Below are 26492 nucleotides of genomic sequence, written 5' to 3' on the forward strand. Positions count from 1 at the left end.
AGAATTACCATATCATCCAGCAATTCCACTTCTAGGAATAGGCCCCCAAATAACTGTAAACAGGAACCACAACAGACAGTTGTGCACCCATGCTCATAGCAGCATTGGTCACAAGAGTCAACAGGGAAATAACCCAAGTGTTCATCACCAGGTAAATGGATACACAAAATGGGGCATATCCATACAGTAGAATATTATTCAGTCTTAAAAAGGAATGATGTTATTTTTTTAAGTAATTTTTAATGATTGTTTATTTTGAGAGAGAGAGAGACCGAACATGAGCAGGCGAGGGGCGGAGAGAGGGAGAAAGAGAATCCCAAGCAGGCTCTGTGCTATTAGTGTAGAGCCCAAAGTGGAGCTCAGACTCACAAATTATAAAATCATGACCTGAGCCAGAATCAAGAGTTAGGTGCTTAATTGACTCAGCCACCCAGGTGCCTAATACCGGTTCTAATACGTGCTACAACATGGGTTAATCTTGGAAACATCGTACTAAATGAAATAAGCCAAATACAAAAGGACAAAGGTTGTATGATTCCACCTAAAAGCAGGATTCAGAACAGAGGCAAAGTAGAGTGGTGGTTGCTAGAGTCTGGAGGGAGGGAGGAATGAGGAGTTAGTATCCAATGGGTACAGAGTTTCCGTTTGGGAAGATGAGAAAGTTCTGGAAATGGCTAATTGTGATGACCGCACCATATTGTGAATGTACCCTTATGCCACAGAGCTACTCACTTAAAAGACGTTCAAAATGGTAAATTTCGTGCTTGCGTATTTTACCACTAATTGTTTCGCACTCAGTCTTAACAAGGTGTGAGTGTGGTATGTGGTAGTTTCCCCGCACCAAGCAGCGATTCAGCTGGAGGTCCTACAATTCAACTCAGGTCCATCCAGGGATAGCATCAGAGACCGCAGGGTAAGGCTCAGTCCCACAAGACTGTCCTCCGCTTCAGACGCCAACCACAGATCCATGTTGTTACCTGTGCTTCTGACCCACTGGCTATTGATCAGAGGTTCTCCCAATCTCCCCCCTTAGTTTCAGTTAATTTGATAGAGCATCTCCTAGGATTCAGAAAATGAGTTTCCTCACTAGGTTACCAGTTTATTACAAAGGATATTGAAGGATATGAATCAACAGCCACATGAGGGCAAGGCAAAAGGGAATAGACAGAGCTTCCCGGCATGCCACTCTCCCTGAACCGCTACGTGTTTGCCAACTCAGCGCTCTGCAAATCCCATCCTTTGGGGTTTTTATGGAGGCTTCAGGATTGATCAAATCATTGTCCGGTGGCTTTCAATTCACCCTCTAGCCCCTCCCCCCTCCCTCCTCCCCAGAGGTAGTGGGGAGAGTGGGGGACTGAAAATTCTAAATCTCTAACCACAAGGTTGGAGCCCTTGGCTACTGACCCTCCTCAGTCGGTGCTTTCCAAAAGGCACTTGATTAACATAACAAAAGACACCTTGATCCGTTTTCTGCACTTAGGAAACTTCAGCTGTGTTGTGAGGTGCTCTGTGACAGAAACAGGGCAAAGAATATCACATATAGATAAATAGACATTCCTTATAAATTACAATGTCACACCCACAATGAAAATGATTAAAATGGTAAATTGGGGGTCATGTATATTTTACCACAATAATTAAGTACCAAAACTAAATGAACAAAGGACTACTACATTTATTATTTTTTTTAACGTTTATTTATTTTTGAGACAGAGAGAGACAGAGCATGAACAGGGGAGGGTCAGAGAGAGAGGGAGACACAGAATCTGAAACAGGCTCCAGGCTCTGAGCTGTCAGCACAGAGCCCGACGCGGGGCTCGAACTCACGGACCGCGAGATCATGACCTGAGCCGAGGTCGGACGCTTAACCGACTGAGCCACCCAGGCGCCCCTGTTTTCTGCTATTCTTGACCCCCCCCCCCCCCACTATCTCATTGCTCTCAGCTTTCCTGATGGTACTGCAGCATCAAAACCTACCCGTTTTCGCTCACATTTCTACTTAGTGCCCTAAGAAGACTGTTTGCTAAATTGACTTTAGAAACTAAACTAGGTTAATGCATCTGTTCCAGATAAAAGTTACATGTTAACCAGCTTCCTGAAAGAACTGAAGGGGATATTCCAACAGGGGGAATTTCAAGTAGATCTGTGATTGTAGATCTTACTGAGGAAGCACGTTCTGGCTGGCCTTCATAGAGGAAGACAGAAGTGAATGTTGGGGGCCTTCCAGGAAGGCAAGCCCTGCAGAGAGATTTAGTTATAAGCCTAGTTTCAACAGCAATAACAGCTATATGGGGCTGTTCATCTTCTGAGAAATCAAATACCCATGAGCTATTTTAAATTCATTTATCCGGTTTCGGCTGGATTGCATTGTGAAATAGTAGTATGGTTTTCTTTTCCCATGTATTTCTCTTCTCATTTGTGTCCTCACTCGTACCCTGGAAGAGTGAACTCCAAGCCCGTAATGAACCAGAAATCAAGCCTCAAAGAAACCGCTGACCCAAGCATGAGGTCCAAAGATTTGGATTTATGCTTTCCTAGCCAATCCTGACCTGCCCTCCTCCTTCCACTACTCAGCACACACACCCCACTATGAGCGCAGGTGGTACGAGGGCCTGAAGGGAAACAGAAGTCAGGGACAGTGGGGCAGCAGAGGAAGCTGTGGAGGACTGGATTCTCAGTAAGGAAAGCAATCTTTTTTTCCTTTAATTTTAGAGAGGGAGAGAGCGCACGAGTAGGGGAGAGGAGTAGAGGGAGAGAGTCTGAAGCAGGCTCCACGCTCAGCACAGGCCCTGACGTGGGGCTCGATCCCTGGGATCATGACCTGAGCCAAAATCAAGAGTCCGACACTCAACCGACTGAGCCACCCAGGCGCCTCAGGAAAGCAATCTTTTAAAAGTTCATCTCCGTCTGAGCCAGAGGCAGGTTTACGAGGAAGCTGGCAAAGCTTAAGCTTTTTGGCACTCCTCCAAGACCCTTTGCAAGGCCTGGAAGGGGCTCTAGCAAGGAATTCATATGGTCAGATATTTTTTGTGGTAAGTGCTCAGAGAGACTTTCCAACCAGGCCTTCGTGGAGGAGGACAAATTATTTTCCTCTACCCTTTTAGGTTCTTCATGGAAACACTCCTGTAATACAAATACTGATTAACAGTACAACAAACAAATGTCTAATAACATGTAAACTTCCTAAATACATGGGAGGGAGCTAGGAGAACTGAGTCCATCCTTGAAATGACCTAAGCCACCACCTTAAATATCATCTCCAGCTAAAGACAAAGTAGTGAGCAGGAAAAACATGGTAAATAGGGTCAGGTTGTTATGCAGATTGAAGTCATTGCCTTCCCCACTGACAGGAGTTTCTAGAGATTTAGAGTCCTGCTCTCCCTGATACAGTGGCCCCCTTATTCTATGGTTCCAGTCACCTATGGTCAACCATGGTCTGGAAGCAGATGGTCTGCCTTCTGATATAAAGTCTGAGGTCACCGCCAACCTAACATGAGGTCACGTGCCAATGTCATTCACCTCACTTCATCTTATCACGGCGGTGCTCACTGAGTAGGCATTTTATCACCCCAAATATCACAAGAAGGCTGTGTACAGTATCATATTGTCAGAGAGAGAGAGAGAGAGAGAGAGAGAGACTGCATTCACATGACTTTTATTCCAGTATACCGTTATAATTATTCTATTTTATTAGTTATTGTTGGTAATCTCTTATTATGCCTAATTTATAAATTTAACTTTATCACGGGTACGTATGTGTAGGAAGAAGCATGGCATACATATAGGGTTCAGTGCCATCCATGGTTTCAGGCTTCCACTGGGGTTCTTGGAACACATCCCTTGTGGATAAGGAGGAGACTACTGTATAGAGAGGGAGAAGCCCTTACAAATGGAGACTTTTTCCTAGGAATGCAAATGTGTCTTAGAAAAAGGGTAACTTCCACTTAGTTTTCAGAGCTTCATCTGTGTTTGCTGTTGCTTAAAAATTGCCAGCTTAAAAGAAATAATATGCCAAAGAAGCATAATCTGTGGTGGTACATTTTGCTCCTTTTCACCTTAAAATATAACAAGCAAAAGTTTTAAGCCTAATAATACATAAAACACAAAGGGGAGGAAGACCGTAACTTCCAGCAAAAAGGGCCAAGGACTTAAACTGAGACCCATCAGTGCAGGCTGTGAGATATTCAACAGTGACAATTAAGAATGGTATCCCTAGGGGTGCCTGGGTGGCGCAGTCGGTTAAGCGTCCGACTTCAGCCAGGTCACGATCTCGCGGTCCGTGAGTTCGAGCCCCGCATCGGGCTCTGGGCTGATGGCTCAGAGCCTGGAGCCTGTTTCCGATTCTGTGTCTCCCTCTCTCTCTGCCCCTCCCCCGTTCATGCTCTGTCTCTCTCTGTCTCAAAAATAAATAAAAACGTTGAAAAAAAAATTTTTTTTAAATAAAAAAAGAATGGTATCCCTTTCACTCTGCCATCACTTCTGTCACACTTTCCTTTAGGTAAGATGGTATATTCAAGGATACAGCTACGGGGAAGTTTTATTCGCGGGTACATTTAGATTGGGTTTTATTGTGATAGAGGGTTCATAGTCACCTCCGATGATAATCATGTCATCGCTCGCTGTTGCTTCGTGGCAGAATGGCTTTGGGGTTCCTCTTACTGCCTGCTACACCATCCCCCTTGGGGCGTGACACGGAGAGGCAGAGCAAGGGGACATCTCACTACTTGATCACAGGGCCCACACCGGGTAGTACAGAAGGGACCTAGTGTCAAATGCAGGGAAGCTTGTTGCATGAAACTGTAAGTGTTGCCTTTGATTCTCACTGATGCCTATTCAAAACAGAAATTCTCTCCTGTCATGACTGCGATGCAAGGGAAAACACCCTGCATTTTTTCCTTTTATGATGGGGATTATATACGATACAATTTATTAAAATTCCTAGGAGAGAGCAGAAACTTGTAGCTGTACTACAAAGAACAAGTGTATCTGTGTGCGAGGGTACATGGGTTTTGTATCCCAGACATTTTTCATGCTAGAGGAAGGACTGGATTATCTTCCTATTTTCTGTATAAAAAAATCATTACAAAATTGTTGCCACATGAAGAGGTGATAAAAGTTTATGCAATCATAATATGTAAGGAAGATAATATAATAGAGGTGTTTCATGCAGTTAATTAACAAAAATATCATGTGAGTTTTCTGGCTTTTGTTAGGATTATGGTATATGTCTGTGTATTATGTATATAGTCAGGGTTTTCCTGAGAAATAGAATGAGTAGGATACATATAGGTGTATTTAAGAGGTGTTTTTTCTAGAAGTTGACTCACAGTTAATGGAAGCCAAGGAGTCCCATGATCTACATCTGCAGTCTGGAGAATGAGGAAAGCTGGTAGTAGAATTCAGTTTGAGTCCAAAGGGGCCTGAGTATCGGGGAGCTGGTGGTGAAAGTCCAGATTTGTGTACCCCAACCCAAGAACCAGGAGCGCCAGTGTCCAAGGACAAGAGAACATGGATATCTGGGCACAAGCAGAGAAGGCAAATTTGCCCTTCCTTCGTTTTTTTGTTCTGTTAGGTTGAACGGCCATCTGCTTCACTCAGTTCAATAATTCAAATGCTAATCTGTTCTGGAGATACCTTCACAGACACACCCAGACATAGCATTTTAACAGCTATCTGGGCACCCCAGAGCCAGTCAAATGGACACACAAAATCAATCAGCTTTATAAACTTCATAATTTCTTATAATTGTTTTTGTCATTTTAAATAAATATTAACTCTCATACCTAATTCTGGATTTATCATTTTCTATTCTTTGATTTAAGGGGGCCCCCAAATTGCATTAATTTGGGGCCCATAAAATGTGCATCATTGTTCCCTGCGTTTGATTATTTTTCTTTTCAGCTGGTTTAGACTCCAGGGTCGGCCACCATACCCTCTTTTTTGCAAACACCCTTAACACCATTGCCTTCTCTCCATTTCCCTAGGAAAGCCCCAGCGAAGGGTAAGCAATAATGAACCTTTTCTCAGCACCTGCACGCAAGCAACTGAACTGGGCCACCGGAAAACACAACACTGGTGCCAATCGGATTCACTTTAAGTTCAGAACCACCCATTTCAAATGAGCTCAATGCTGTTCAGCAATCCTTCTGCCCCTCTCTTCGGGTGCATGTTTCTCACTTTCTGAAATAATCACGCCACAGTGCGTTCTTAGTCAAACCTCCTACCTCTTCATTGACCATATCTGCACACTGAGCTGCCTCATATTCCATTGATAAAGCAGATACCATCACACAAGACTTTATTTCTTCTACCAGGAAATTTCCAACACATGCTCCCTTTTCCAAGGGAGAAAGTCTTTGCTCCTGTTAAAGACCAAACCCTCCACTTAGTTCTAGATCCATCCTCCTCCTGCACATGTCACTTGTCTTTCCTGCATCATCAATTTATCCCTTTCCACTGGATCATCCCCATCACCAGACTAACTCCAGTATCTCCCACTAGAGAGGGAACAGACAAAGGAGACAGAGAGAAGCAGAGAGACAGAGACAGAGAGCAGAGATCCTGGCTCTAGGATAAGAGTATGCTCCTATACTCTTTGTAGACGCCTATAAACTTTCCAGCTATTGACCCATTTCTCTGCTCCCCTACATAGCAGATCATCTCAAAGATGTTTCTATAGCTATTCTATAAGCAACCCTAGCACGCATGCTCTCCAAATAAGGCCACTTCTCACCACCTTCACCATTGTTACTCCAGTCCAAGCCACCATCATCTCTAGCCTGGGTTACTTCAACCAACTGATTCTACCCCTATCCCTACATTCAGTTCTTCAAATTGTACCAGGATCAATATTTTAAAATGCGAAATCTGCTTAAATCCTCTATGATTATTCCAATGGCTTCCCATCATACCTACCATAAAATTGGAACCCTTTGCTCTTGTCTACAAGGACTTCCACGCCCTGGCAGCCTCCTTTCTTTCCGTGTTCATGTTCTGCTGCTTTCTGTCTCTTTCACTGTGCTCCAGAGCACATCAGATTGCTTGCCAGTCCTTGAACAAGTGAATTCCTGCCTTGCAGGCTCCGTACTTTCTGTTCCCTCTGCTTGATGTACTCTCGCCCGAAATTTTCTTGTAGCTTTCTCCCTAATCCCCACTTATTCAAATCTACTAAAAAATAATCTCCTCTAAAAGTCCTCCCCTGAACACTCTACCTAAAGTAGTACTTCCTGTCCACTCTCTCCACTGTATTTACTTCTTAGCACATATTACTACCTGGTCTGTATATTTACCTGTTGATTTGTTATCTGTTTGTGTGTTTACCATTTGTATCCACTAGAATGCAAATTCCATGAAGGCAAGGGCATTATCTCTCTTGGTCTCTGCTATATCCCAGAGCTTAGGAGAGGGTGTGGCACATATTAAAAACTCAGTAAATGTCTTGAATGAATGAGAGAATGGATGATTTCTTCAATATACTCCTAGCAGGTTTGTGTCCCGTTGATACCTCTGAAATTTTCAGTCACTAATCAGCTACGCATCGCCTCTCTGCCACTTTCTTGATATGTATATAGGCTACGGAACAGACTAAGCTTCTAAACAGATAGCCCAAAAGACAGTGATTCCAGAGAGAGGTTAATTTCTTTCTTTCACAAGAGAATCCAGAGGAAGGTGGGCCATCCACAGCAGATGGGCGGTTCTACTTCACAAGAGCATTCAGGGATCAAGGTTTCTTTCATCACGTTCTCTGACATTCCTTAGAGCACTGTCTTCACGTGCATGATGAAAGTTGGGTCACTTCCGTGTCCACATTCCAGTTATGAGAACCAGGAAAAGAGAATGGAGGAATGCACACTTGATATTTTAAGACCAAATCTAGCAGCTTGCATAAATGCTTTTTTTCTCGCAACTGGAACTTAGACACAAGGCCACGGTTAGCTGCAAAGGAAACTGGTGAATGCAGTCTCTGTATGGGTGGCCATGTGCCCAGTTAGAACTCAGTGGTTCCTGTTACTCAAAGAACAATGGAGAAACTGGTTATAGGGGACAATTAGCAGTCTCTGCTACAACATCCTGGGAGCACTTGACACAGCTGATCATTTTGTTCTTCTTGAAATACTTTTGTTCCCTTGATTTCTGTGACACAACCCTTTCCTGGTTTTCCTCCTACCTTTCTAACTGGTCTTTCTCAGTCTCATTGCTGGCTCTAGTTCTGCTGTTGGACTTCTAATGTTGGACTTCTCCCAGGCTATGTCTGTGTCATCTTCTTTCTGTTTACATGCTTCTAGAGCTAATTTTATGCAATCATATTATTTTGCATACCATCTAGATAGAAATAACATTAAATTTGCATCTTTAGCCAGGATCTTTCCCTGGAGCTCTTAACTCATATATCTAACTGCCCACTTAACAGGGCTGATCATTACTGCTCATTGCTTGCTCCCCCACTCCTCCCCGAATCCTCCTGTTCCAGGCTCCTGTGCTTCGAGAAATATTTTAACCTTAAATCCCAGTTGCTCTGGCAAAAGCTTAGGTATCATCCTTAACTTTACTCTTTCTTTTACCTCCTCGCTGGCTAGTCTGAGAACCATAACCTCCAAAAACCATATCCCAGATGTGTTACCTTTTTTCATCATTACCACCCTGAGCAAAGCCAGCATCATCCTTTTCCTGGATTATGCATCTCTCTTTTTCTACTCCTGCCCCCTGATGACTCATTTCCACCCAGCAGCCCAAATAATCGTTTAAAATCATGAATCAGATGAAGCCACTCTCCTAACCTCTCCAGTGTTTTCCCTCACGTGTAGAATAAAAGCCAAACTCTTTACCTTGGTTTACAAGACTCTCTAGGGACTGACACCACCTACCTGCCTCTCCAGTCTCACCTCATGTCACTTGCCCTCTTGGTTAGCCCATTCCCAGCATAGTGATAGTGGTGCACAAGTCCATTTCGGGGTCTTTGTATGGGCTGTTACCCATGCATGGAGCACTTGTTTTCCAGATCTTCTCCAGGCTGCTCCTTCTCATTCTTTTGGTCACAGCTCAAATGCCAACTTCTCAGAGAAGACTTCCTTGTCCACACAGCCTTCAGGAGAGTCTCCCTCCCAACCCATACACCATGACAGTCTGGGGAAAGATTTAATATTTCCAATATCACTTAAAGGCTTTCCATACATCTTTAGCACCAAGTAATCTACCCTAGTCTTTTGATATAAGGATGAAAACGATCTAAGAATTTGGTAAATTCACTGGAAGTATTTAGGAGAGACCACAGTTTATAGTACAGGGGGTCTTAATCTGGGTCCATGGTCCCTTAGAAGGTCCATGGATGTGCATGTTTGGGGGGAGTGAGTTCATAGGTGTGACAGATCCTCAGAGAGGTTTGACCCAAATAAAATTTACTTCATTATAGAAAAAGTATTATAGACTCATAAGATCAGTGTTTATGGTCTAGTGTTGCCTCCTGCAAATAATATAAATTTGGGCAGGTTATGTAAATTCATTGTATTCTACTTTCCTCATCTCTACAAATAATTCTTTTGCATTCCAGCTTACGTGTACCTGGCACTGTAAAAGTGTATTTAATTTCATCACTAAATGCTAGGTCTTTGCTGCCTCTTATGGATAACGATGATAGGCTCAGAGCACACTCAGGTCACGTGCCTGAGATCACATTCATCCCCAGGTAAGTTCTAGACCAAGACCCATGCTTCTTCCACTCTCCATATTCCTGCTCTTTGTAAGAGTTTGCATTGCCACACTTTTGGCACCACATCTTCCCCAGGTAGGATAATTTCTTGCTTCACCTCCCTGCATAAAGAGAAAAGCAGCCAGCTGGTGATGTGTTTCTTCTACCAGGTAAGTCTCATCCCGAACCAGTTAAGAGCTCTGGGAGCCGAGGAGTATAGATCTTATCATCCATTCTTTATAGAAGTGAAAACTGAGGTACAAAGAGGTTCAGTAATTGACCTTATGTCGGAAAGCTAGTAATTTGCAGAGCTGGAAGATTATACTTCAAACTCTAATATTTTCTTACATATTCTATTACCACGACCTTGGGAATCTTTATTGTGCTAAAATTTTTTACTGGAGAGCTGACTCTCTATCTTCATAGTTCAGTTTTTGGCTGATCTTCAAAAAATTAGTTTAAAGTACTTTGCAAAGCTTGAGCAATATTTTTCTCTAAGAAGACAGGAAGGTATGTGACATGCCCATTGAACAAGGACTAATGACATTGTTAAGAAGGGAGGAAAAAGGATATCACTTCTACATCGATTTCGACTCTTACACATTAACACCAGACAATGACCTCTAAAATGAGGAGAGTGCCAGCTTAACATTGTGAATTGACAAGGATTTTGGAAATGAGGAATTAAGTTTGGCCAGAGATTCAACTCTGTAGCTACGTGGCTGAGTAAGAGGTAGCTGAAAAATCACATGAAAACAACTGGTGAGTATCTGACTTAAATTTTTTCTCTATTCACTCCATCTATACAAATGGTCTATTACAATTTGTAAAAAAAATAGAGAAAATACTGCACAGTTTCCAACAGAGCCTTTAGGTGGCCAATGATATCACAGAGGTCAGTCTTTGGGAATAGCTATGCAGTGCAACTTTTGGTTTTAAATACATTTATCCTTAAGGATAAGCTAAAAGCTAAGTTTTCATAAGTCGTGTCAATGCATAGGAGTTGAAATATAAGCAATAGCTTGTTGGTCACTGAGTGTTTGTTTTTTGCTGCCCTCTCATTGAAACGTACCACTGGACTGCATACTTAAGTTAGGTAGGCTTTCAAGAGAATGGACGGGAAAGGGCAGGTGTTACCAGCTCCTGACTGTTTTCAGTGCATTTTTGTCCCATAGACCAGATTAACTCCCCAGCTGCTTTCTGTCTCTGTCTTTGCCTTGTGGTTCCTTTTCTTCCCTCCTATCAACGCCTTTGTCTATGATGAGATCAAATATCTCATCCGTTTTATTCACCATGTTTGCATTGGAATACTTCTGGCTGTCTCTAAAAATCAAATCAGTCTTCAAAGGATGAAGATACGTGCCCTTCAAGAAACTGACAACACAAAGGGAAATTCAGAAATATAAGGCCCAAAGGTGCATAATGAAGATGGTATAGTTTGAATTATTTCCCTGAATTATTATCTTGGCCTTCTAGTTTCTTTGCCTTTAGCTGTTTTGTTAACATTGACAAAGAAAGCATTTTAGGTTCACGGGGGCTGAGTTGGAAGATAGAGAAAGAGAGAAAAAAAGGCAGGTTATGAGAAACATTAGTCTTGGCTCTCCCACTCCAGGTCTAAATACTACTGTTCAGGGAAGTTTGGAAACCACTGGATAATTTGAGGCTTCTTTGGACTGAAGAGGAGAAGACTAGATCAATATCTCTCCTTCTCTCTCGCATCCTCTCCTTCTCTTTTACCCCTGCCCCACCAAAGAGCCATTAAGGATACAAATGAGGAAGCAAGCTATCATCAGACACTGGATCTGCTGATGTCTTGACCTTGGACTTCCCAGCCTTCAGAACTGTGACAAATAAATGCTTGTTGTTTAAGCCACCAGTCTGTGGTATTTTGGTATGGCAGCCTGCAATGACTAACACAAGGGCATTCTCAGAACGGTAGGGTTTGTTCATCCTTCCTTGGAACAGATGCAGGAGGTATTAAGCCTTCTGGAGAATCATAGTGCCAATCAGCCAGAGGTTAGAAGTGGCTGAGGATGGATTCTTTATTATTAATTAATTTTATTTTTAACTAATTAATTAATTAACTTTGAGGGTGAGAGAGGGCAGAGAAGGGGCAGAGAGAGAGAGAGGGAATCCCAAGCAGATTCCACACTGCCAGTGCAGAGCCCGATGTGGGGCTTGATCCCACCAACTGTTAGATCATGAGCTGAGCTGAAATCAAGAGTCAACACTTAACCGACCTAGCCACCCAGGTGCTCCTCGAGGACAGATTCTAAGCAGCGAAGGCCTGAGATGGCTCCTCAAGTCTGCCTAAGATAAGTAGGACACAGCAAGATCCAGAAAAATTCCTGTGCTCCCTCAAGGTAGCAGAGGGCCAACAGAAGGCGACTGGCTATTCAGAGCTGGTGGTCACTTCATGCAACAGAAGATTTTGCAGCACAGGTGGTTGTGCACTAGGAGCCACGCCAGTGGGAAGCAGAGAGCAAGTGGAGAGGTCGCCAGCCGTGGACTGCAGGGACTGGAGTCACCAGGGCATCGGAGACTGTGAGCCACAGCAACCACACCTGTCTCAGTGACACATTACATGCTCCTACACAGAACCATCTTTGCGGGGAAGAGGGGGGCCTTTGCAGGGAATTTTCAGCTTAAATTTGACAAGAATATTGACCCCAAAGGGACCAAGTGTAGTAAGTGTAACCTGAAAGAGATTGTTTACAACCAGAAGGGCTGGATAGAAGAGCTGAGCTAGACAGATTCCTGCCATCCCTAACCCCTACTGCTCGAGGGACTAGGCCTCTGGAGTAAGATGTGATCAGTTAACAGGAAATAAAGAAAGTGTCATATTTTCATATTTTAAGCGATGGCATTGGGATTTAAACAAATATCCACAATGTGAGGGTGACAACACTCATTTGGATTAACAAGTAAAAAGAAAGCCATCCTATTACTTTATTGTCATGCTTTTTAAGCAAGGCAGAGGAGTCCATCAAATCACCGATCTAACTAATTAAAAGCAAAAAAAAAAAAATCTTGTGATAAATGAATAGAGTAGAATTTATATTTGTGCTCAGCTGCATGAAAAGCACCAGGCATATTTCATAATAGACCAATAACATTGCATTACATGAAGTTCTACACAAAGTCCATCTGAAAAAGAATTACTCAGCTAGTTATTGGAAATAATGTCTCTAAAGGCCCCATGTAAGTTCCCACTCTGCCAGGCTGTCCTTGCCCCCTACAGACTCCTCCCTCCATCTCCCTAGCCTGACATCTGGCTTCCTCCCCACCAATGTGCATCAGATACAGTCAATGTGAAAGCTACACATGGAACTCATAACCATGAATTCAGAATCCTACCACTCTGGGACCAAAAACAGTCACCAATTCGATCATCTAACTTTATTCATTGTATTTGCTGGCAAGCAAGTCTCAAATCTAAAAATCACTTTCATACTCAAAGGACAAAGGTTTGTGAGACAACTTTAAAAATCAAAGAAAAATTATTCCTTTTGGACATGAATTGACTATTGAACTTCTCTAAAGATTTTAATGACTTTACTACTTACGGTATGTAGCAAGCAATTTAGTATTCAATAATGCCTCGCATTATTGTCAAATTTCTGCACTTATGGCACTCCTGTCTTCCTGAAAAGACTGCAAATTCTTTGAAGGCTGAACATCTGGTGTTATACTTTGCTGTTTTGCTTTATTGTAATTAACAGAGTGATCGGCACATAACAGTGCTAAATGTTGATTTATTGCATGATTGAAAGGAATATATAATTCTAAGCTATATTATCATAGATGAAGAGTCTAGTCAAGAATTTTTGTAAGAAAAATATAAATAAAAACTTGGATACAGTATAGAACCTCTTCTGAGCATGCTGAAAAATAAATCAGCCAGACAATTCACTCTGAGGTTAGTGTAATCATTTGTACTGCCAAGAGATCTAAAAATATGATCCAAACAGCAATCTGCACTGTTAAAGTGATATAGCTCTTACCTTTTAAGGTAAGACAGTCAATACTTGGACATATTAAAAATGTTTTTCTTTGCTTATAAACAAACTTAATTTTTTAGGCTTTTAATAGGCACTAAACAAAGACTTTTAAAGAAAATTCATGGGGCGCCTGGGTGGCACAGTCGGTTAAGCGTCCGACTTCAGCTCAGGTCACGATCTCGCGGTCCGTGAGTTCGAGCCCCGCGTCGGGCTCTGGGCTGATGGCTCAGAGCCTGGAGCCTGTTTCCGATTCTGTGTCTCCCTCTCTCTCTGCCCCTCCCCCGTTCATGCTCTGTCTCTCTCTGTCTCAAAAATAAATAAACGTTAAAAAAAAAATTAAAAAAAAAAAAGAAAATTCACGATGGAAAGAAAAAAGTCTGTTGGAGGCCCTCCCTTTTCTCAGAGGTGGAGGAATTGGACTTTCACGGTGTTAGGTTAGGACGATGAAACACAGTCTATAGTTACAGTACCTGTTTGGATAAGTGGTTTCTTTCTGCAAAAAGGTAAGCCATGCCTGTCTTTTGTGCACTCCCTATGTTGGCATTATTTTCTCAGCGGCATCTGTTTAACTCAAATAGAATCAAGAGTTTCTGCTGAACACTTGCTGAGAGCTAAGAGCCCCATGGGCACTGGCACAGGGGAGGAATCTCTAAAGAACCTCTGGACGAACTACAGTTGGTTTCCTGTGATTGAGGTCCCCCGTTCGTAGCGATGATGCAGCCACAGATCTCCACCTTTCTTCTCGTCATTGCCCCGCAAACACATTTTGCAATCTTTCTCAGTCACTTCTCTTTGCTTGGAATGCCTTCTGGGCTACTGCCCAGTTATAAGTCCTACTCACTCTGCAATGCAGTTCGTGTTCCACCTCTTCCAGGAAGCCATCCCAGACCAGATCTCCCACAGCTAATATTCCTTGTTCTTACGGTCTGTATCTTCATCTGTAAAGCGGGGAAGACAAGAGTACCTACAGCATGACGTTGTAAGGATCAAATGACTTAATTCATGTAAAGTGATTAGAATATGCTAGGAATATAGTGAGATTAACACAGTGTGGCTATTATTATTCATCACAAGACATCTGAGATTTAAAAGTCCCTTTCGTTGAATGCTATCTGTCTTTCTTGGCTTGCTTGCTTCTGTGTTTATGCCTTGTCTCCTCAGGAGAGGGAGAAGAGTAATGAGCGTGCTTGGTTGGAAAGGACCTTTGTTCTTGATGTGTGTAGCTAGTTCGGAGGGTGTGCTGCACAGTGGAGAGTGTACAGAGAACCCAAGACCAAGTTCCCATAGACACGATGACCAGGGATCCACGAGACCGGAAGCCAGAGATATTTTAATCTTATTAAGACTCTGTTCTCTCATTTGACTGCACAATTCCAATGCAGAGGAACAGATCAGGCTGGCTTGTGATTTATCATCCTTATAATACGAACCTTCTAGCTCAAACACTTTCCTGGAAACGGACCTACTTTGAGTAGGGCAGTGAGAGAAAGAGGATACAAACGTAGCCCCAGTGGTCTTCCAAAGCCAAAGCTCAAAGAGCTGGGCTTCCGGGAGAGTGAATTCCTCAATCCCTGAAATGAACAACAGTCTTGAAGATAAGGCGCACTTCTGCCAAGGCGAATGGTAGCAGCAGGCAAAACTCATGGGTTTGCGTTCCTTTTATTATTCCATGAGGCATTCCTAATCCCAGGGTACGGCTAAACTGCTAATTAGACTAGGGGTCATGGAGGCGATGAAGGTTCCTCCCTTCTTTCCTCCTTCCATTCCTCTGTCCCTCCTTTCTTCTTTTCCCTCTTCCCATCCACTCTTCCTTTCAATAAATATAGTTTTAACCTCAAAGAATTCCTTCAATGATCATTTGGATGTTCTAGGAGATGCAGACCTGCTCTCCATTCCCTCTACCTCTCATCCCCAATTGGGCAGACATGGAATAATGAGATCTGACTCCATGAGCTTCATTCAATTCCTTCATATTAAAAACTAACTTTTTTTTCAATAAATACTTATTGAATGACCACTACCTGTCAGCACTATCCTAGGTGCTGGGGAAAGAGCAGTTCATGAATGAGACACAATCACAGCCCCCTGGTTCTTGTTTTCCAGGGAGGAGACATACACACCAAATAAAAAATACCAACATTTTGGACTATGGTAAATTCTATGGAGAAAGTTAAAGGAGGTCAAGGAAATAAGGAATGCAGGTGCGTGTGTGCATTCTGTATGCGGTAGTCGGGGAAGACTGCTTTGATAAAGTAACACTGGGCAGAGACTGGAAGGAAGTCAAGGGCAAGCTATGTGCAGATCTGGGAAAAGAACCTTCGAGGCAGAGGGGACCACAGCTGTGAAGGCCCTGATAGAGGAGCAAGTTTTGTCTGTCTAGTGAACAGCGATGGGGCAGGTGGAGTAGGGAAAATGATCGGAGATGAGGCCAGGAAGACAATGGGGCCAGATTGCATAGGGTCTTATAGGGCACGGAAATGACTTTGGCTTTGCCTCTGAGTGTTTTGGGAGCCGTGGGCAAGTTTAGAGCAGGGGAGTTACATTCTGTCTGCTATGTGGGGGATGAGTATCCAGTGAAAAGCTGGGAGCAGGAAGGAGTTATGGTCAGGACTCCTGGTTGCCACTTAATCACTACCTGTCCTTTCTTATCTTAGTGCTAGAACCCTGATTTTTTTTCTGGTAGCAGCCCTGTGCCCAGCTGAAATCTCTATTTCTTGGCTCTCTCTCAGAACCGGACCATAGTCCTGTGACTACGTTCTGGCCAAAGAACTGTAAGAAGATGATTGGTAGCATTTTTGGAATGCTGCATAAAAAGAGCTTACTCCATTGGGAGGAGGCCTTTTTTCCCCTTTTGCTTCCTCCTGTGACCGGCCGGGAATGTAAACATAATGGCTGGAGCTGCAGTGGACATCGTGACTCGTAAGGTGACCCTTCAAATGAGGATGGTGGGACAGCAAGCTCCGATAGGTCTCTGGTGAGAGCGGGATGCCTCACCAACTTTGCACTGCCTGTTTCTGGACTTGTTTCACAGCAGAGAGATGTGCCCTCCCATATTGCCCACATCATCGCTATTTGGGATTTTTTAGTTATACGCAGCTGAACCTAAACATAACTATATAGGAGGCCGCTGCAGTCCTCCAGGGGAGAGAGGTGGTGGACCAGAGTGGCAGCCAAGCAAGTCAGATTCTAGTTAGGTTTTTGCAGGTAGAGCCTTTAGGATTTGCAGACGGGTTAGACACAGGGGTGAGAGGGGAAGAGAAACCCTAAGGAAGACTTCTAGGTTTTGCTCCAAGCATCTTGATAGCACCATTAATTGCAGAGATGCAGAAGGCTAGCGAGAGAGCGAGATTCTGGTTTTGGGCAGAATCAAGAGTCCAGGCCAGTGGCAAGTTGGCCTTGCTTGAAGCAGGGAGGGACACGGAGAAACAGGAAGGAAGGTGGGCGCGTGGGGTGTAGACTGGCGGAGAAATGAAAGGAGTTCCTATCCAATGCTCCCATTTTCTCAACAAAGTATGAGGCCAAGTCATCAGCTGAGACAGAAGGAATAGAGATACAAGGTGCAGATGGGAGAAGAGAGAGAGACAGAAGCAGTCACGTTAGAGCAAGGGATTGTTGGGCAGCAACGGGCGGGCCCTGCTGGTCATTTGGGCAAACATAAAGTGAAGCAGTCAGCAACACTGTGCGTCGTCCTGTGGCCCAATCTAGTGGCACTGCCGGGCTTCGCAGGGTTTTGCCAGATGAGTCCGTAGCATATAAAATGAAAGGAACCAGGGGGCGAAGGGGTGTCTGCAAGACAGGGATCACAACGATGGATCAGGTATCTAAATTGGGGAAAGGGGCAAGTGAACACACAAGACGAGTGATGGATCGAAAAGTTGAGGGTTCTTGAAAAGGCTGAAAAAATTGCCGGAGTGTGGACATTTGGGGAACCAAGCAGGGCAGCTGCTGATGGTCAGAGAGGCTCCTGCTGAAAATGAGGGGCTCCGATGAGAGAGAGGAAAAGTCACTGATGAGAAAAGGGATGAAGAAGCCCAAGACACTCGAGGTGTTAAACAAAGTATATTAAATTTTTTTTTAACGTTTATTTAGTTTTGAGACAGAGAGAGACAGAGCATGAACGGGGGAGGGGCAGAGAGAGAGGGAGACACAGAATTGGAAGCAGGCTCCAGGCTCGGAGCCATCAGCCCAGAGCCCGATGCGGGGCTAGAACTCACAGACCGCGAGATCGTGACCTGAGCTGAAGTCGGACGCTTAACCAACTGAGCCACCCAGGCGCCCCAAACAAAGTATATTAAGTATAAGACTATCCATAAAAATTGTTCACAAATTCCCATAATTAGTTGATTTATTAACCGGTTTGAATAAAGATACCATTCATCAGTGTAAGTACTTTAGATTAAAAGTTTGTTTGTTTGTTTGTTTTTTGGATGGGACATTTACAAGACTTCACAGAGCAAAATTTTACCCCCAAATCTAAGTGTTTGTTAGGTGAAAATGCAAGGCATTTTTTTTTCCCCACGTACAACTTCTTTGTACCTTGATTTTTTTTCCCCTTCCTGAGTTTTTTTAAAGACGATTAGTCCGTTAATGCAACCTTTTAAAAACTGACCTGTTTTTTCTTTCTAAAATTCTTCATGTCACAGCTTGTTTCTTCTAAGCCGGGCCCTTGCCTCCTTGTGCTTGCCTCAAAACTTTTTCACAACTGGAAAAAAAAAAAAAACCCTCTTATTCCCATATTTACTTACTTTTACAGATGTTTATTTCCTTCCTGCCTGCTTCATTTCCCCGTCATAACCTCATTCTTGCTCAGATTTCTTTGTCGAGGGGAAAGAATTGGAAGGTTTCCCAACCCATTCTGTGAGAGAAGTTTCTGGGCCTTGCGAGCCCGCAGAACCTTGCACAGTATCTTACATCTAATGAAAAACCGTCATATTACGGGATCAGGCCACAGGTACAGGTCCGATTTGTCAGAGGTGGTCTCTGAAACGTTGTCAACACTGCTTTGCTCTTCCAACCCTCAGTCCCTCTTCATTGACTAAAAAATTATTAATTGGGCGCCTATTCTGGGCTACTCAGTGTGGTGTTTAAAGTAATTCGCATTAATGGGCAATGACTGATTGCCTTAATTCTCTCAGGGGCATTCACATATCTCAAATGTGCATATTAATCCGAATAAATCTCTGATTCATAGAATAAATGTGAAACAAACCACGAACAGCGTAGGATTTTCGGTGACAGAACAAAGGGACTTCCCTTTGGACCCCAAAGCAGCCTTCCGATCCCTGAGAAGGTGGGCTAGGGCAGAGAACTGGGAGGCAGAATTTGTGTGTGTGCATGTGTGACACTACCCGCCTCATCCATAACTCTCTCTAGCTTAAGATCTAGGTGTCTTCTTCACCCATTTCAAATCAGGAATGAGAGGTACGCATGGATTATGGTTAAATCGTATTATTCTTAAATTATAAGTTCCTGACCTCAGGATCCTCTTATTGTCCATAGAACAGTTTTCAGATACCCACCTTTAAAAAGGTTTTCGGGAAAACGGTCTTAGAATCAGAGGGGTCCCCGGCTCCTGATTCTTTCTTGCAACTGGCTGGCTGCTACTGGAATGTTGCAGTGAGAGGCACCAAAAACCCAGGGCATCCTTTCTCAAGGTGGCCTGGGCTGAGTGAGTTTTATCTCTTCCTCCAATCACTGTGCAGATTAAGAGAAAAGGGCCCGGGCTGGGAGACAGTGCAGGGCAGTGGTTAGTACAGTGAGCTGGAGAGTCAGACTTCAGTGCAGCTCCCGACCGGACTCCTAGAAGTTCTGTGTCTTGGGGCAAGTCCCTTGAGCCTCAAGTGGTACAGCTCGTCTCCAGCAGTAAATGATTCTTACTGGAAGTGTGGCTGATGAGAGCAGCCCTTTCGTGCATCGCCCACCCCCATCACCAGATCGGTGTTGGATGCGGTCTTTTCTACCTTGGGAGGTTCTCTTTCAGGTCCAGAAACTTCCCAAGGAAGGGAGGGAGGCGGCGATGAAGTGGGTACCTAAGGGCCCTTCCCCGCCTTATCGGCTAGAGGAAGGACCTCCCGGAGTCCGCCCTGTACCACCGCCTTGCCTCTCTGGGCGCTACGTGGATGAGGGGCTCTGTGAGCAAGGGGAAAGCTTTCCTTTCTCTACCAGCAGTCGGAGCGAGGAGCGTGGCCCCAGGGGTCATGTCGAATTATAATTCACACCACTTGCTCTTGGACCATCTCAGTCAAGTCTCGAACACATACCCAAGTACCTTTTTTTTTTTTTTTTAACCGGCCTTTTGTAGGCAGCTCGGGATCCAGAAGGAGAATTGAGTTCCTGAAATGAAAACAAACAAACAAAAAAAACATATAGTAAAAGAAGTCGTGCTTCTTCCTGCCGGTGACTGTTTACAAGAGAGGGAAGTCAGCGGGGCCCCCCAGAGGTCGCTGGTGGCGCAGAAACTGAGGCCAGACTGTAGAGAAAGGGGGAAGGAGAAAAACACCCAGAAACTTTCTTCCTCGTGGCGAATAATCGCCGCCCCCCGCCCCGCTCCCCGGTCAGAGGCAGTAACGTGACACCCGAGAGAAACCCGGAGACCCGAGCGCCGAGAGGGAGGGAAGAGGGAGGAGAGAGGGCCGCGGAGAGCCGGAGAGGGAAAGGGGAGGAGAAGAAGGAAAACCCCTGTCAAGGAGGTGGAGCGAGGCGACGGTGTCCGCCTCCCGTTCCTCCCTGCCGTCTTTTAGAGGAGTCTGAACCGGGACAAAACACGCCGAGACCGACAGACACAAAGCCGGGGGTCCACGCTGGCGCTGGAGGCGAGCCCCGGCGGCCGCGAGCGAGCCCGAGGCGCGGCGGGGCGCGGGGCGCGGGGGCGCTAGCGGGCGCGGGCGCGGGCCGAGCCGGGGCCGGGCACCTCGGCCGCTCGGGCCGCGGCGGCGGGGACCATGCCGAGGAAAGTCTCCTGAGCCCGGCAACTTCGGCCCCTCCCCGCCCCCACCCGGGCTGCCCTCGGCGCGGCCCTGCCCATGTGCAGCCGGCCGGCCGGGCTCTCCTCCTCGCAGGCGGATGGGTGACCTTTTCCTGGCACGGGCAGGCTGTGCGAGGCGGCGGAGCAGGCGATGAAGAAGAAGCAGCAGCATCCCGGCGGCGGCGCGGATCCCTGGCCCCATGGGACCCCTCTGGGGGGCGCCCCTCCGGGCCTGGGCAGCTGGAAGCGCCGGGTCCCCCTGCTGCCTTTCCTGCGCTTCTCGCTCCGGGACTACGGCTTCTGCATGGCCACCCTGCTGGTCTTCTGCCTGGGCTCCCTCTTCTATCAGCTCAGCGGGGGACCCCCTCGCTTCCTGCTCGACCTGCGGCAGTATTTGGGTAAGGAAGGGGGGCCGGGCGAGGGCGGCGGCGGCCGCGCGAACTTGTGCGGGGGAGGGGGTGGGGGACAGGGGCGCGCCGGGGACTTGTGGCGTTGCGACCGCCCGCCGGCGCCCCGAGGCTCCCCAGGTGGGACGTCCGGGTGCCGGCTCCCTCCCGCGCGTCCGTGCGTGCGGCCGTCCGCCCGTCCGTCCGCCCGGAGGCGGCGGGCCGGGCAGGTACCCCGGGCGGGGCGCCGCATACCTTCCCCGCCTCTGTCCCCGGGTCCGGGGCGGAGTGCGGGCGTGTGTGTTTGTGGGTGTGTACGAGTGTGTGTTTTGTGGCCTGGAGGTGTGGGGAGCGGCGAGGGGAAGGGACAGTCCCCCTCCCCCCACCCCGTGGCACTGTCGGTGACCGTAGTCCTGTCTCGGGAGCACTCCGGGGGCGTGTGGGGGGTGGAGTTAGCTCCCCTCTCCGCTCGGTTCTGCCAGTTCTGCCCCGCGAGTCCCTCTCCTGCCCGCCAGCCTCCGTGACCCAGGGGCAGTTTTCGGGCCCCCGTGCTGACCCTGGGCTGGCTTGTCCTTCGGCGGCGGCGAGGGGGACGCGGGGAGGGGCTGCGTCCGGGGATCCGGGCCTGTTCGAGGGCCCGGGTCAGCCTGGCCGGCAGTGTCGCCTGCTGTGACCCGACTCTCTTCTGCGCTGCGTGCGTCTCAAGTCAGAACTTTTTTTTTGGGGGGGGGGGGGTTGCCTTGCGCTCGGTGTCTTAGGAGCGAGGCCGCCCGTTTTTAGCAGAGGTGAGGAAAGGGTTGTGCGGCGAGAGGAGAGAGCGGCCGCAGAGAGAGGGCGTGACCCGCCGCTCGGTGCGGGCGCGGGGAGAGCGGTGCCAGAGCCGCGCGAGCGCACGCCCGGGTCCCGGCTCCGCGGCTGGCGCGCGCCCCGGTCAGGGAGGGGCCGAATCTCCACCCCCCGCCCCTGCCCGCGCGGCCCGGAGAGCTTTTGCGGGGGCGGGGGGAGAGGCTGGGGAGGCGCCAGCTCCCTGCCCGCGTCCGAGGTGATGAACCTGAGCCACCCGGCCAACCTCCGGCATCTGCCTGGCGCGAGCGGGTGCGCAAAGGGAAGCCTCTGGAGCGCTGGGCCGTATCGGGCCAAAGACTCCAGGGGGCTGGAAGCCTCCACACTTCCCTCAAGAGTCCCTGAGTCGCGGAAGCCACAGGTCTGGATAGGAACCACCTCAGCAAAGTGACAGATGGGTTGAAGCGTTTTGAAATAGAAACGCAGATAACAAGCATGCCCTTTCCACGCAGAGAAGCTCAGATTTTAAAAGGTACGCTCCTGTTTCGGTAGAAACTTGGGAGAACTCTGGTTTTGTAAGATGCTTTAGGGAAAATTAAAGGAAAACATTGTCCGAGCAGATTTGCAAATAACAATCCTCAGCATCAGGCTTCTAAGAAGATTGGGGGTAATAACGCACTTTTATTAAGGAGTCAAATCTCTTTTTTCCCTGAGTTCTGCATTTTGGAGTCTCATGGAGACTTCACAGGGTCTCAGACACCTGCTAGTGCTACGAAGGTAACTTTTTTTTTTTCTTTTAAACCATCAACAATAATCCCTGTTAACTGGCACTGGGAAGTGTTTTTGAAGCTTAGGGGTCTGTAAAATCTGATAACGAATACTTTGTTGAAATTCCCTTTAAGCAAAATGTGGAGGCCAGTGGGGCAGGGAAAATACAGTGCATGGAGAAGGAAGACATCTGTGTTTAGTGCCCTCAAAGCAGTTGGCTTTAGGGAGGGCGCTCAAACTTCATGGGCCTCAGGTTTTTCATTAATAGAGTTCCGGGCTGGACTAGGTTGTATCTCAGACCTCCACCCAGCTCCTAAGATGTTGTGGTTCTGATACCCTTCTTGGGGACAGGAAAACCCGAGTGGAGGAAAGAACAGAGGCAATCCCAGGGGGTAAAATCAAGAAACTGTGACGTCTGGCACGTTAACCTTTTGAAAATTGAGCCCAAAGTGTGTTGTGCCCAGAATTGAATGCTTTCATCATATATTTCAAAAGATGAGGCCTGATAAATTTGGGGGCTCCGTTGGTAGAAGGGTGACTTCACTCTGGAACTGGGAAGGACTGATCGGTTGAACATCGCTCCTGTTAGTAACTCATCAGGAAGTTTCTGACTGACATGATGGGTTAAAAAAAAATGACATCACTTCTGTGAACTGAAAATAGGATACCTTGGCCAAATTTGTTCCCTGTTGTTTTGTTGCATAAATATAATGGTTTTGGGGAAGAGTGGGCTTGTGGTCTTTAAGAGGGTCTAAAATATACCCTTAATAATATAAGGCCAAGGTATCTGCAGAATACTTTCCCCTTGTTTCGTCCATTCTATTATTTTAGTGTCTGTCAAAACAAAATTTGTGGTTAGTCAACATATCCTCTCAATTTCCTGAGTTAGCCAATTTTGGAGGCCAGTGTTTTCCTTAAATATAAGTCCAGATAAAGTGAAAATTTTCCAAATCAGAATAACATTTTAGCAAAAATTGTTGCCAGGGTGTTATTTTAATATACTTGTGTGCCATTATACGTCTGACACAGAGTCTCTACTTGCTATTTATTGGCATTAATAACTGAACCTACTGTATCGAATAGGTCTTACAACATTGAACCTATTGAATGTTCTCACAGTAGAGCCAGGAGATATGACCATTCACGGTCAAAGCTAACATTGATTGTGCCTGGTCCCGTCAGTGCACATGCAGAATGAACTTGTATGCACATAGCAATGCTACAGGTTGGTATTCCCATTTTTGATGTGGCAGAAATTAGAACACGGATTCACTGACTTGCTGAAGGACACCCAGCCAGTAGGCAAGACCTGAACCCAACTCCGTCTGATTTGGGCGCCCACTGCACAGCTCTCCAATCAGCCAGGAGGCAAGTGCAGATCTCAAGAGCAGACTGGCTGAACACAATCATACTTATTTGCATAATTTCGCTTTCCTTTTCTTGCTCCTTTTGTTCTGAACATCTTCAGGGGCCAGCAGGGAAGGGAAGTAAGTCAAGCAGCTGGTCTGCTCTTAGCTCCACCTTCCCGTGTTAATCCCCGTGTGCCACGGAACTCAGCTTTAGCAGACCCACACAACTGGAGGTGATGGGAATTAGAATCTTAAATCCCCGATCTTTTGCCTTCCTTTAGCGATTTGTTCTTTGTCCACGCTAGAAGCTTTTTGCGTGTGTGGCCCCGGATCTGCAGCATCGGCATCACCTGGAACCTTGTTACAAATGCAGATGCTCAGGGCTCATTCCGGACCAATTGAATGAAAGAGTCTGGGCGGAGGGCCCAGCACTCTGTACTTTAGCAAGTCTTCCAGGTGACTCTGATGCAGGCTGAAGTTCGAGAACCATCGTTCCGGAATATAGCTCTGCTTTCAGAAAGCCTTCTATATAGTTGAGCGAAAGACAGGAGATGAAAGAGAGGAGATTTACCGAGTATTTTAAAGGTGATGTGCGTGGTTTCATCTTTTACATTTCGACTTTGAAAAATGCATCTGCTTTGCTGCTTAAGCCTCATTGTTTCAAGGGAAAGACCAGCCAACAGCCGCAGCTCCAGCTGGCTTTAGACTCTCTGAGGTTAGGAGATGGATGGAATGGGGTGGAGCTGGTAACCAGAAGGAATAGTGGGGGAAGAAAGGGAAAGGAGGCAGCGATGATGCTTTCTCTTCCCACAGAAGCCAGTGGAACAGTTCTTTCTGGTCTGTTTTGGGAACGGGCAGAGTATGTTCTCCTGAAAGGTACTTTCTGCTGCAACACATTTGCAAAAAGGAAAGTAAGTTAGGGGGGTGGATCATGCAGGAATAACTGTGGCCTTGGTATTTTCTTTCTTGAAATGGGTAGAGGGAGAACACGAGCATACAGTGGGGTAAATGGATGGATTTAGCAAAAGGCTGTGCCTAAACTTGGCTACCATAGTCCTTCCGATTCAGTGAAATGCATTTTTGTGTTTTGAAGCAGCATTCAGACTTTGATTTGCTATGGAAAACAAATAAAAATCACATAAGATCTCCCCCCCCCCCCCCCAGAAATTAGGTTATGATACAGCCTCTGCCAGTAGCCTCATTACTTATGAGCTGTGGAAATATCAGAATCTTGGGATAACACTCATTACACTGATGTAAACTGAATAAGCCAGATGGCTTACTACAGATCTTCTACAACTGGCAAACTCTAATGATTTATCATCAAGCCTTGGATATGTGATTTAGCCTTTATGGGAACTAAATTTGTTGGGTCGATCTCAAATTGACATGCTTTCCTTTCCATTTTTACGTTGTACTACTTTAAATGGGGACGTACCACTTCTATTTCAGTTTCCAAAGTTGCCAATCTTTATATATATTATATACGAGGATGGCAATTTCAAGTCAAAAGACGATAGAGTAAAAGATGGAACTGTGTTGCATTTGAAATTCTCTAAGTTTAAATGAATTTAAAGGAAAATGTCAAAATAGAGGTCCTGATCTGTTACAAAATCATTTCTTTAAACCTTACAAGTCAAATTTAATTTGTCTTCTGCACATCAAGCATGGTTTAAATATAGTTTGGGCCCCAGACAGCAATCTAGGAAATGAATGCATTAGATATAATGTTATCAATAGAAATTGTTGACAAAAAAAAACAAAATGGCATTCTTGTTCATAGCTGCAAATGTGTTTTATGGGGTTGGTTGGGGACACAGTAGCACTGTATTAGAAGAAGGACAGAAAATGGAATTCAGCAATGGCAGACTGGTCAGTAAACACACCACATGAATGGTGAAAAGCATTCTGCTTTGTAAACTATTTTTGCTGTAGACTAGTCTCAGTATGAATTGTTTGAAAGCACATATAAATATGTATTATCTGGATACTGTCTTTCCTTAAATTCCCTGTCATCAACCCAGGTTTAAAACACTAGTTGGCTTTGTATTTGAGAAGCCAGAATGAAAGTGGTCAAGCTGTTTGAGTCCCGAAAGAGATAGTATCTTTTGCTTCCCCCCGAGGAAGCTCTAGGAGCAGACACTGTCTCTTGCCTTGCAGCTGTCCTGAAGGGGAGCAGTGATGGACAATGAAAAGGCATCTTATCTGACAGATCCTCGCCGCTTGAATTGTTACGAGTTATCATTTGCTCTTTTGGGTTTTGTTTTTGGTTTTGAAAGATGGGAACACTTGACCGCAGGGAAATTTCGTCTTACCTGTATTGATTTTTATTTAGAGAAACTCAACTTTAAGCAGTGATGGCCATAAACCGTTTTATTTATTAGACCCGGGGACACAAACACTACTGTTTCACCCAAAACTCTGATTTGCAGAAATCAAAAAACTGTAGCAACTGTTGGGCAAGAAAATTCCAAATGAAGCACCTTTCACTATTGCTATTAAGTTTTTAAAACAGCTTTATCGGGATATAATTCAGAAACCATACAAGCCACACAT

The 26492-nt window shown here is 45.7% G+C and overlaps 1 protein-coding gene and 1 long non-coding RNA gene across 4 annotated transcripts in view; one reads left to right on the top strand and one right to left on the bottom strand.

Moving 5' to 3' along the window:
• Positions 1-8420: 8420 nt before the first annotated feature.
• LOC115514503 lies at positions 8421-20305 on the bottom strand. Its single transcript, XR_003969000.1, has 4 exons — positions 19206-20305; positions 18296-18388; positions 14528-14624; positions 8421-9123 (listed from the first exon to the last, which is right to left on the bottom strand). It is a non-coding gene; the product is annotated as an uncharacterized LOC115514503 (long non-coding RNA).
• A 293-nt stretch (positions 20306-20598) lies between these two features.
• Positions 20599-26492, top strand: part of UST (uronyl 2-sulfotransferase) — a 318211-nt gene continuing 312317 nt past the window's right edge. Inside the window, exon 1 of one of the 3 annotated variants that reach the window (XM_030316555.2) lies at positions 20599-21048. In XM_030316555.2, the coding sequence (XP_030172415.1) occupies positions 20802-21048 (247 nt within the window). In that variant the 5' untranslated portion in view covers positions 20599-20801. The remainder of the gene's footprint in view (positions 21049-26492) is intronic. The other 2 variants (XM_030316556.1, XM_030316559.1) reach the window with 2 other exon arrangements.

The sequence above is a fragment of the Lynx canadensis genome, chromosome B2 (genome assembly GCF_007474595.2).
Source record: "Lynx canadensis isolate LIC74 chromosome B2, mLynCan4.pri.v2, whole genome shotgun sequence".
NCBI classification, from domain to species: domain Eukaryota; kingdom Metazoa; phylum Chordata; class Mammalia; order Carnivora; family Felidae; genus Lynx; species Lynx canadensis.